The 12,753-nt window shown below is 41.4% G+C and overlaps 1 protein-coding gene across 19 annotated transcripts in view; it reads right to left on the bottom strand.

Moving 5' to 3' along the window:
- Nucleotides 1-1,914: 1,914 nt before the first annotated feature.
- arvcfb (ARVCF delta catenin family member b) overlaps nt 1,915-12,753 on the bottom strand; it is a 258,481-nt gene continuing 247,642 nt past the window's right edge. For 10 of the 19 annotated variants that reach the window (XM_080467642.1, XM_080467639.1, XM_080467638.1 and 7 more), the window contains 2 exons: nt 7,356-7,447; nt 1,915-2,614 (listed from right to left, as the gene is read on the bottom strand). In XM_080467642.1, the coding sequence (XP_080323768.1) occupies nt 2,609-2,614; nt 7,356-7,447 (98 nt within the window). In that variant the 3' untranslated portion in view covers nt 1,915-2,608. Of the gene's footprint in view, nt 2,615-4,681; nt 4,795-7,355; nt 7,448-12,753 lie in introns of all 19 variants that reach the window. The other 9 variants (XM_080467630.1, XM_080467641.1, XM_080467631.1 and 6 more) reach the window with 2 other exon arrangements.

Genomic DNA, 12,753 nt, shown 5'->3' with positions numbered 1-12,753 from the left:
AAAAGGTTAAGGCACGTGATAGGTACAAACACATCTGCTACTGAGTAGTACAGTTACTGTATTTTGACGGTCTTGAATCAGTTTTATCTACACAGGTAGGTTTGTTTTGACTCGATTCGATGTGTGTCCATATCCTTTTACTTTACAGCACAGTTGCGTGGCTCTTTTTGAAGTTTTGTTCTTTTTGTTGTTGTAAATGTACAACAGGCTGCACATCCACAAATCCCCCTCCACCCCCCCCCCCCCCCCCCCCCCCCCCCCAAAAAAAAGAAAATCCTTTAACGAAGTGATGTAAATACCCCTCCAGATCCTTTGGTCGTGGCACTGCACGGTGCAGTCAGTAATAGACGGTCATGTGGGTCTTTGTCCAATGAAAGCACAAACTTCTGAGGACACACGGAAGGGATGCTGGGTATCATAACGTTTTTAGCCTCTGAAATTAAAATTTGTACAGTTGTTTTTTTTGCTTTTTTTTTTAAATCTTTTTTTTGTAGTTCCTTCATTTTTACCACAACGTACATCTTTGTAAACACGGTGTAAAATATGCAAGCTTTATAAAGTCACGTATGTCACAAAGAAAAAAGAAAAAGAAAACGTCTGATTCAACGCAGGCACATGCCGTTCGCCTTGATGACGCATGAATGATCCCGCCTCTGATTGGATGCTCTTCAATGGCAATAGAACTCTGCACCCCTCTTCTTCCTCAATATCCAAAGCACCCACCCTATAACGCTGTAAAAATATATATACTATATGACCAGACTTGATGTTTAATTTATACAGTGTGATGCAACAATTTGCCTCGAACCGCATCCAGTCATCGTCCGCCTGTAACGCTCCTCCTGCACATGAGTGAATCTGCAAATATCCAAATGACACCACAAGAACTGGCACTTGGAAAGAATAGAATATAAACATCTGTACACATTTGCTTCATGCTCACGACTGAATAATAGTCTTTAAGATGCGTGGGTGGAGGACGGCTCGGGGTCGGTGATAACTTGGTCCGAATGCAAACCGGCGATAAAATGAAAAAGGGGGAGTTGAAGTGACGAGCCGCCTCACGTCCACCTCGTGACCTCCGGAGGGTTTCCAGAGGGACGGAGGCAGCCAGAGGGACACATATTCACTGTTTTTATAAAGAACACTGCAGATAAACCTCTTTTTTTTTGTTTTGTTTTGTTTTCAGGTAACTTCTTTTGACAAATACAAAATATAAATAGGTGATCGCCGGCGTAACTCGACAATATCTGACACACATTTAAGTTACGTGGTTATTTCTTGCTTACAAACGTGGTGAGCCTTTATCAAATGAGATGTGCTTTCCAGACAATGTGATATTAATATACAACTAAGAACTTTGTGTTTTTTGTTGTTTTTTTTTCCTCTCCTTAATTTTTCTTCTTTGTTTTCCTCCATTTGATCCTAATATACATTTATATAAAATCCAACAAAAATAAAAAAACGCTTTTTAGCTCTATCCTTTCAACAGAAGAACAATCTTCTGCTTCTCTTTTTCAAAAACACAACTCACTTATAAACACAGTGCCTTATATCCTCTTTAATACACGTCGTTGATAAAAAGCAACCAGCCAGGAAAACTCTGGAAAGCGCATCGCGATGCGACTGGAGGGGTTCCAACCAGCAACCGGAGCTCCGGGAGTGAAGGTCAACCCGAATCTGACTCACACACGTCCACCAGAGTCAAACAAAGTCTTTGTTGCTTTTGTTTGTTTGACCTCTGTGATGCGATGCGAACACAAGCCTCCTCTGATGTACTCGCTCTGCCACTTGCTCCTCCCCCGACCACAACTTGCAGACTCTTCGCCTGATAAAAATGGACACCGACCACCTGTTTAAAACCTTTCATTTCAAAGCAACTCAGTGCACTTTTTTTTTTTTTTTTTTTTGTTTAATTTGTAATGAAAAAACACAGTGAGCCCAAATGGATTTTAAGTTCATGAGAGCAGGTTTATCCACTATGCTACAGTTCTTCTTAAGCTCGGTTTCTCTCCTTCTTACTTCCTTTTTTTTTTTTTGTTCTTGTTTTCATCCCATCAAACCAAAAAAACATTCAGTAACCATCAAACGCACCCGTCCAAGCCTGCTCACCCCAAATTAACAAAGTAGGACAACTAACAGAGCGAAAAGCTCCGAAACCCACACAATGTGTGGTGAGATTTAGAAAAAAAAAAAAAGACGATTGAAATCTTCCACAGGATGCCTTCAAACCCACATTCCTTTTGCTTTCTTCCCTTCACTTTGCCTCGTCGTCGTGTCCGTTCCTTCAACAGGACCGGCCTCAGTCCCTCGCTCCTCGAGAGTCAACACTGTAATAATTCACATGATGTCCAGTGGGAATGTAGATATGAGAAAGAAGTAATAGTAGTCACTTTTTACTTTTTTTTGTTTTTTTTTCTCTGAAAAGCATGATTGGATGCTGGCTGCTGCTGGGTAGTCACTGTTGTGATCATCACTATAATTATAATTTTTTTATTTTCAAATCCCTGTTCTGTACAAAGTCCAACTCCAAAGATGAGCTCTGTGTGAAATGGCAGTGGTGATATGAGCGATCCTCCTCACGTTGGAGCGTCGCACTGTTGATACTTCAATCCTGAAGCACAGGGACAAAAGAGAACATGTATGAGGCGTAAACATTTCATGTTGAATAACAGCAGAGGAAGAGTTTCAGTTAAGACTTCTACATGCTCACTGACCAATGATAAATGAAGAGATTTAAAGAATAAAGATGGCAACGGTCGGTAAACATTAATCTTTGTTTACGTGTGAAAAATAAATACCAATAAAAACATTTGGCAGTCAGAACATGTGAATCTGCACTGAAACTCTCCAGCTGCTGCTTTCACATCAGAGTTTACAACAGTCAGCGCTCTTATTATCGCAGCACTTGAACAATGCCATCGCTGTCAATGCCACAGTCATTCGGTCCAGATGGTAAATGGAGGCGAGAGACGGAGAAACAGATGCTGGATGTGACGGATGAAATCCTGCGTGTGCTAAATGAAGTGGAAACGACTTACCTGACGATTATCTCTCACCATTACCTGTAACCGTTTTTCACTTTAGTGGCATAAATTACAACGGCTGGCACAAATCACATCACTTCATCGGCCACGAGTCACTACAGCGTGTGAGGTTTCTCCTACAACAGCACAACGGATGGAAATGAGACGACCGAATGATCACTGACGAAGACGGCTGAGATGTGAGGAAGACGACGAGGAAGGCTGTGAGACCTGACACTAAACAGAGCGGCGAGATGGGGAGGGAGGAGATTGATGCTGCAGACGGGACAAAGACACTGATGGCCGCTCAGCCAGATCAGCTGGCAGGCTTGTGAAAGTGTCTTACAGGAAGCAGTCATGGTGGATCCCAGTACTGTGCCAGTGACAGGAAGTACTTCCTTCCCTGGTCGCTGGCGTCGCATCATGTGATCTGAACGCTTGATTTGGCACAAGCTTCACGCTGGATGGCCTTAACAATGCGACCTGAGTCGTTGAGGGTTCAAACCTCTCTTCGAACCATTAAACTTTACATTAAAAGCTTAAGCCACCATTAAATAAATATGTGAAGATTTAGGGACATTCCTAACTTCTTCCTATGAATTGTGTTACAACTACAGTTTATCAGGTAGGAAACATGGACGTTAATAAAAGACATTTATCATATTTATCTTGTAGCTGGTTTCATATTAGCATTCTACTGAAATTCATTCTCCAAAAGCATATTAGCCTTGTTTTTATATGTACTATAATGAGCATCTTCATAATCACTTATATAAGGATTTGGAGCATAAAACATCCAAATCATCTCGTTCATATGCATCTTTATCATGTGCCAGTCAATAACGTGTGAATTTGTGTATATTCACACACATTATATTTGCTGGCTTCAATCATGAATTATTTATCTGAGATTATCTGGTTTTGACCTAAGAAACCACGTCTGTGTGTGTGTCACTGTGCATGTGTGTATGTGTGTGTGTTTCCAGCACACACAGAGAAGAGACTGTGAGCTTATGTGCATATCTTTTTCTTTTTTCTTTTTTCCTTTCTCCCTGCTGCTTTTCATTAAGGGATAACCGAGTCCCTGGAGGAGCTCTCCAGAATGCAGAAGAATGATTCCCCTTCATCATTTGCCACCAATTTCAGCAAAGGCTGTCAGGGGAGGCAGCGAGTGAGGCGAGGCGTACATTTCAATGAGACAGGTGGTGCTGAATTGTAAACAGAGACTGAAGTCTGTCTACTTTCTACATGTATTACAGCGCGGAGAAGTCATGCTGGCTCTCAGACGAAGCTGCTCCTGATCACCAGGACCTCGCAGCTGACCGTTACTTCAGCTTCTGGTACGATTTGATGCCAAATGTGTGGAGTGGCGTTCCGAGGTTTTGGATAAGAATACGTTACTTGAGGGAGAACTCCATTAACTATCAGCTAAAAAAAGATAACGGACTAAAGTTTCCATGAAAAAGAACAAGGTGACTTCTCCAGCTGAGCCGCTCGTGGGTGCAAGGTGGCAGCAGGTCTACGCAGCACGGTGTGACAGTGAGAGGAAAACAGGCAGAAAGTGTGAACAGACAACAGGGATGGAGGAACATGCTACGAATCAAACAACAAAGTGCAGGTAGTTGCTTTTGGTTTTTGTTTTTTTTCAGACCTACCATGCATGCATTTAGACCCAGGAGTCAACAGGCTGAGGCTTAACATCGCAAGCGTCCACCAGACTGACCGCAGGCCTGTTACTCCTGATATAGTGTTTCCTATTTGTGTCATTCTGTGGCCACAGGAGGACGGGTTTAAAAAACAAAAACAAAACAAACAAACACATAGTAAAACAAAAAGAGGTCAGTACATTTCACATATACACTCCCACTCGCAGACACATGCATCCGGGATCAGAGAAGCCGGTGTTAGTTCCCTGCCTTAAGGAGAGCTTGGGAGAGAAGTCAGAGTGATTACAAAACATGCAAATGAAAGAGGGAGAGAGCAGCTTCAGCAGCCATCGGAGGCGACGCAACACCTCTGGGAAGTGCAGACGGCAGACTTAGCAGACAGCTTTGGACTAATGCTGGAAGGCCTGTACACTCTGAAGACAAACAGGAGTGTTTGTTGTGATTACTGCTGTCTGGAGCTTCTGAGCTGCTGGAAGCTGAAGTCCCTCTTCAGGACGGTGTACCGGGAGCTTCAGCTGCTGGAGCATTTAGCCCCAATGTGATGAACTGTGCTTGTCAACCAAAGTAAAACTGCTGTATTTTCCTCTTTATTTCACCTTCGTTGACCACAAAGTTTCAAAAATGTACACTTTTGGACTTTGATTACTTAAAGTGTCGGGAAAGATATTGGTGAAAGTAAAAGTCAGCACAGAAAATAGGAAACACAAGAAGAATCTGAAAAAAATAATTTTTTCCACAGGGTTGTTCTATATTTTCATTTGATGCGGTGACGCTATGCAGATGTCACACAGTTGAAAAGCAAACTTGTTTACCTTTAAACAGAAAAAATAAAAGTGTTAAAAAGTAAGCCATCAACTCAACTGTCTGAAGCTCATTTAGATGTTGGCCAAAAGTTTACAAGCAGCAAAGTATCTGTACTCTGTTTTGCTGCAGTAGATTTTTCAGATATCTGTAGTGGACAAGTGTTTTTCTGACAACTTTTAACATTTAGTCCCCGTTTACGCGACGATATTTCACGTTTTTGCATTTTCGTTTCATACAAGTTTGGATGTTTTGTGATTGATGGCCGTTTCCTGCAGACACACTGAAAACGATGTCGTTTTAATGTTGGGCTACTAGTGAGTAGTGTTTTCATGTGATGTAACCAACCATGTACGCAGGCAGAGAACAGTACTAAACATTAAAGCGCCATTAAATGGTCTTTCTTCACTGTTTTGTCTGCTCAGTATTGCTTTTTAAGAAATAAAATGTTTCTCCACATGTGATCCAGATGATAGTGTCGTAGATGTGAACTCTATTGGAGAAGCTCTGTTAAATTCAAGAGTCACTGTTATGAATGGATCCCTTCGCGCCTGGGCAGAGCCGTTTACTACGATCGTAGTGTACATTCGCAGTAGCAGCATTTCAGAAAAGTTCTCATGGAGACGGAGCAATTTTCAAAAAGTTCCACCATGGAAGCAGTTTGCAAAACGTTCCGTTTTCAGTGACTGAGCACTGTTGTCATGGAAACGGACACCCAAAACACTACCTGTAAACAAGGCCTTGATCATTCTGAAATTCTTCAGTGTTCAATATAAAAGTCCTCCAAAATATGAAAAGCTTTAAATGGAATTAACCGTCCAGCCGTATAGTCTGTTTCTATCCAGAGGAAGATTTAGTTTCTGACTCAAGTCATGTCCTTGATTAAGCTTTTGCTTTCTCACTGATAAGTTTGGGGTTAAAGCAACAAAAAGTGTGTCAGAAAATTTCAATTAATATTTAAACATTTTGTTCTTTAGTTCATCGCAGGACATTTTTTGGCAACTCTGCTTATTGCTTTTTCAGTCAAGTTAATAATTTGAAGACTTGTGAGCTTTTTCCACATTTGCAGTACAACTTTAGAAATTCATTACTGATGTAAATGGAAATATGAGCGCCTCGGGGTTATTTTGCATCAAACGGCAGCAACAGTTTACCAGCATCCAGACAAAAATAGTCCCATGTGCAGACGACGAGCTGGAGTGTTACTCCTCCCACACGTTTGACATCCGGCCGGTGAATTCCCTTACGAGTGAGTTTTATCAAGCACTAAAGAGAAGATGTATGATCACACACCTGAGGAGACATCCTAAAGTGACTTTAGTGGACTCTTTATTGTGTTCATTTTAGAGTCCCGGAGGACAGATTTGATCCATCTAGTAGTAAAGTGAATGTAAACTAAACAACAAAAAGGTGATTTTCCTGAGACTCTGCTTTGAGGCTGGATGGTCGATCAGATTGACAATAAACTCTGCAGCGGGGAGCGTCTGTGTAATCAGCCAGCGGCCGTTTCGAAGCGGTCTGTTCATTGCCAAGGCGAGGTTCGTCTCCTCGAGGAGCACTTGTTGGCGGTTCCTTTAATCAGTCTCAGATTAATTACTTCACAAGCTCCAGAAAGCCTACGCTCGATTAACTGGTGGCCCTCAGATCTGAGGCTGTCCACAGAGCTGAGCTGTGGCGGCGACGTTCCGAAGAACGACAACTTCCAGCCTCTTTTAAAGCGTCGATAGGATTAAGAGCCTCTAATGAGGGCCACCGCAGAAAACATGAAAAGAGAGGGAAACAGAGAGCGAGAGGGCAAGTGATAACACTTCAGTGACACTTTATTATTTCAGCCCCGAGGACACCAGAGCGCTGCCCGTACCTTTAATGGCTCCCGTTCTGTCAGGTCCACCGAGTTGTCCACTGTCTTGTATTTGCAGTCTTTGTCCCGCTGGTCAATGGTGGAGTAACCATCTAAAGAAGAGCAGAGAACAATAGTCAGCTTGTTTTACTGTCTTCTTCAGTGGAAGAAATAAAGGAGTGGACACATATCCTCCATATTTGTTTTGTATAAACCTTCTGCAACTCATTTATGTTCAAAAATACCCTCAATATTACAATGTAAACATGGTGCTTAGAGCCTTCATTCGTCGAATTTCTTAGCACTTCCATTAATGCCATGTTTAGCAGCACTTTAAGAACTCTTAACTCTTTGATGCTTAGTCTTTATTTCTACTCTTATACAGAGCGGTGTCTCCTGATGGCCCAGGGAAATTTATGCACGTCTCTAATGTGTCTTAGCCATTAAAACTTGGGATGCAAAATAACTTTGTACAACTCAACCAGGACAAACCTCAGGTCATCGGCCCAGAAGCACAGAGAATTTTAAACTTTTCAGTTCATATCTTTGAATCCCTGTAAGGAAGTAGAAATTCTCTGCAGGATATTTGACCCAGAATTCAGCATTGAGCGTCATGTTAGGTAAGTTAGAATAAAAAAAAATAAAAAAGCACTATATCATTGAAAGAGCATCAATACGGACAGTACGTCAGCTTTGACACAATTCATGCTTTTATAACCTTCAGGACTGACGATTGTAACGCTCTTCTTTCTGCTCCCTGATGACAACATTGCATCAGTGGGGCTATACATTTTTCCCACGTCTGAGGCTGTGCAGTGTCAGATTTCACCCATATCTATTCGGGTGGATTTTAGATACAATAATGTGTCTGAAAACATGGAAAATATTGGTTCAGCAGGGTTCAGATTTGATAATCAGCTGGAATGTTTTCATGTCTAATGTGAATCAAGGCACGACATTACATAAAAAAACCAAAAGAACACACTTCCTGATTTCTAAAACAGTAAATGTTTAGTTTTTGTGAAAATATAGATATTTTTATCACGTGGACTAATGCTACAACAACAAAAACAACTTTAAAGCTTAAATTTAAAGCTTATAATGGCACTATTTCACTGATCAGGCTCACTCAAGATCAAATTGGACTGTATGCGTCCCATGAAGTAAAATGTGTTTGACACCCCTAATAACGGACTGAATCCTGCACATTTCTTTATTTCACCCACCACACACACAATCATTGCGATTAGCTGTTGGCATTCATTAGACTGAGGTTGCCTGGAGAAGCAATATATATGAAACATTCAGCACTTTGGGCCTCAGGCGTCAGGATTCTCTGTGCGAAACTGTGCGAAACACAAGCATGTGAAGACGTTCATACGCACCATCAGACATACACTGAGAATTAAATATTTCCAGACACACACACTGGTTACTTTCCCCGACCTTATTAGCAAGCAGGTGTATGCAAATGTCGTCTGTAATGACTCAGACTTGAAGAGCTTTAATCCTGCTCATGCTTCTACTGTTTGATTTCTACACCACTCTGCATGAAGCAAACTCCCACTCAACAATAGAATTCTATTCATTTATTCATTATAAACTGCCAATATGTTGTTAGTGTGTATTTCTCAGCCTTTAGTTGGATGTTTTACGTCATGTAGGTTCGCTCTGGATGAAGCGATGAGTGATCTTCAAACATGTTCAAACTGCCATGCAGTCAGAACATGATACTTGTTTATACTTTGTAAAATAATGTGATTGGATAAGAATATCTGCAATGTTTCATGTTGGACTGAGTGGAAGAGGAACAGGTGATGGAGGGGGTTACTGTCAAATCACATGATGTCTGGGTGTCAAAGAGGCCCTGGGTGAAACAGTGAATCCCACGTTACTCCCAGTTGTGGAAAGCTTCTCGGATGCCAGTTGTGAATTTGTGACTTTGAAGGCAACGAACACTGAAGAGCAGTTTTATACGTCTAAAATGGAAAATTTTCAACAAAGGAGTGGTTGTTCCCAAACTTTCTCTTTCCCACGACCCTCTTGTAGGAATCCCATGAGTCCCGATCAGGATAAAGATGCACTCTTTTTTACATTCAAACTCTGCTGCACTTCTTTTTACTAAATATTTGATATAAACTGTGACTTTATATTAAGCTCATAAATAAAGTAAAATAAAAAAATAAAAATCCAATTAACAGTGGACTTATTAAAAGTGCATCCTGTCTTACACTTTTGCATTGATTTCAATTCCTAGAAGTTGCCTCTGTCTGCAAAAATATCTTTTAATATACAAACAGTACTCAGAGAGAGAGATAAGAGGAAAGGGAAGCACTAAACCGAAACTTTACAAAATCAAACATGACTCAGTATGAAACACAACAGCTGTGTGGTTTGACAGGTCGAGTCGTTAATTAAATTTACTCCTTGGTCATCACATTGCTGCCCCTGCAGTGGCTCGGAGCCTCGTCCAGTGTGCGTGCTCCCCACTACGGGTACCACAGATTAAGAGTAATGTTTTTTCCAGTCTGATGGTGCATCAGCTTGAATCTTGACCCTGAGAGTGTGGTGCAGGATTTGAATGACAAGGGACAAATCGGATATTTCAAGTATGCAAACTAGATCATTTTCTTGGATGCAGGCGTCTATGAGGACTGACCCTCAATAGCACAACATGAGTCGCCTGAACAGAAAACCTGCCAAGAGACACTTTGTTCTCATGAACCAGACTTTGTTACAGACTCCCACTTTCTGGCGGAGGTGACTCTTCCACTAGTTTAAAGTCAGGATGTTATAAATACCTTCAGCATTGCACTTTAAGATGCAAGACCTAGTTTAACTGTTCTCCACAAATCCACTGAGGGTTTGTGAGACACTTGAAATAAACACGACCCAGACACTGTGAGGACCACCAGCACCAGACACTGGTGAGGAGGATGGGAAAAAATAAAGGACAAAAATCCAGATTCAATCAATGGACACAAAGGAAAATACCGTATATACATATATATATACATTTATATATATTAAAGAAAAAGTATATTCCTTATGCAGAAAGAGAACCACCGTCATCTTTGGGTGCTGAGTTTCCAATGAAGGCCCAGTTTTGTACAAACATCTTGTCAACAGAGGGGTCTTTGCACACAGCATCAAAGAGCGTCATGTCTGACGCCCGGTTCGCAGCCATCACACCCAGATCAGAGAGCTCAGTGGTACAAATATTCAGATAAAATAAATCATCCTGGCGACGGTTGAAGAGCGAGTGGAAGAGATGTCGAATCAAAGAAGTCACTGTCGGACTCTGGAGAGAGATTAGAGGAGAGCGAGCTCCTCTTTGGCTCAGGATTATCATGCAGTCTGGCTCTTACCTGGGCCCAGCTCATCCATAGGTATCATATCACCACTGCCACATTGCCCGGCGCCTGAAAAGCATTCATATGCCATTTGTACAAAAGCAGCACAAACACAAACTCAATCAGTGAGCCAAAACGCTGCTGCTGCTGCTGCTGCTTTTCAGGGGAATGGGTCTCGGCCAGTGAGTGAATAATGCAAACTGAGAGTGGGCAGACATGAGCGGCGCAATTCAGGCCCATGTATGGGTGCAAAAAAACAAACAAACTCTAAAACAACAACAACAACAACAAAAAACAGAACCGTTTGGCCAGAAAGATATGTTACTGCTGATATGCCGTCGACTCCTCTGTTAAGAGATGTTTGTTGGGCCAATGAACTCCAAAAGTCCTTTTCCACCCCAATATCTACTGCTGCTGCACGGAAAGGGAGAGAAAACGTGTGATTCCTTTTCACCTCATTACTTTTTGTTAAAAGGCTGTAGCATTTGCGGGATTAGCAGCAGAGCCGAGTATGTGGGACGCCAAACGTCTGCAGTTGCCTCACAGCTTGTTTTACTCTGGCTCCTGACTTCGGCATCGAGTATCCTCATATCGTTCCAGCGGTCCTCGCCTCAAATACGCAGAACTTATGTGGGATGAGCTTTTTATCTCAGAGAGATCAGCACAACCACAGAGTGAGATGAAAAGCCACAGCGGTGTGTAAACACTGTTCTCTTTCAGAATGAAACAGGTGCCAATACATCTTCAATCCATCCATCAAGTCTTTATCACAAGCTCAGCTCTTCCTGCTCATCCCACAAATGCATGTTCCTCACAAACGTAGCATAATTCCAAAGGAACCTCAACAGGCTTTCCTGTTTTGATACGCGAAAACTAAATTTTCACATCGAACACATTATCTCCCATAAACAAATGTCTGCGTCTTCTGTGCTACATTTAGAAAAACCTCCGTCACAGTCGTGAGCACAACTATACTGCGATTTGTCTGGAGTTGAGAATCTGGCTGCTTTGTTTAATTTGAAGGTTCACACCTCCGTCTCCCTTTTTAATTTCCCTGACCTTCATGAGGAGCAGTACTTCAACAGTGAACACACCACAGCTTCACCGCGCCAGAGATGAGAGCAGTCATGTTGCAAACACCAGCGCTTCAATAATACAAAGCCATGAGGAGACACACACACACACACACACACACACACACACACACACACACACACACACACACACACACACACACACACACACACACACACACACACACACACAGTGTGTGTGTTAGTATTTTGTTTAAACCTGCTTGGAGAACTGTTGGGGTAGGGTCACTTTGTATCACAGCAAAAAACAAAAACAAATAAATAAATAAATAAAACCCAAATGAAAACAAGAAAAAAAAAAAAAAGTTATTTTACTTTATCCTGAAATTGTGTCAGGATGAGTCAGGCAATATTCTTTTTGTTTTTGTCCTCACTACCAACAAATCCTAAGAAAAATACCCCCAGAAACATATTGTGTGCCGCTGTATCTCATTCAGTCAGGCCTGTTTCATCTCATCTGTCAGCCTTATTGTTGCCCGAGAAAATATTAAAAAGCTTACTGACTCACTGGATATGCTCCTTTACTGACATGAACTCGTGGGTGTAGTTATTTCTGCATTATTCCTACAAACAAACCTTCAAAAGAAGAAATGAGCTCAAATACATGATTTACTATTTTGTGTAATATTTGCTAATATATAAAATAACGTAGTGTTAAGTGAGGCATATTTTGGGTTCGTTTGTTTTTCCTATATTACTCAGTACGACAGCCACATTTTAAAGAAAGGTCTACTGCAGGTTGTGTTTTGTTGTCATGCATATTCATTTTTTTTAGCATCTATACATACATTGATCTCATATTCTTTTTTGTCTGCTGGGTTTTCTTATTCAGTCAGGCTAGAAATGACATTTCTTTTAAAAACCGCAGCATTTGTCAGAATCAATCACCCCGATTTCAAGTAAACTTGAAAGGATTTAAGGAAATGCGTCGGCTCTATTTCATAGAAATGAACAATTCCATATCTTTGTTGG

Source organism: Lipophrys pholis (assembly GCF_963383615.2).
Source record: "Lipophrys pholis genome assembly, chromosome: 7".
NCBI classification, from domain to species: domain Eukaryota; kingdom Metazoa; phylum Chordata; class Actinopteri; order Blenniiformes; family Blenniidae; genus Lipophrys; species Lipophrys pholis.
Note: the sequence above shows the minus strand (reverse complement) of the source record. Positions and strands in the feature narration are given on the sequence as shown.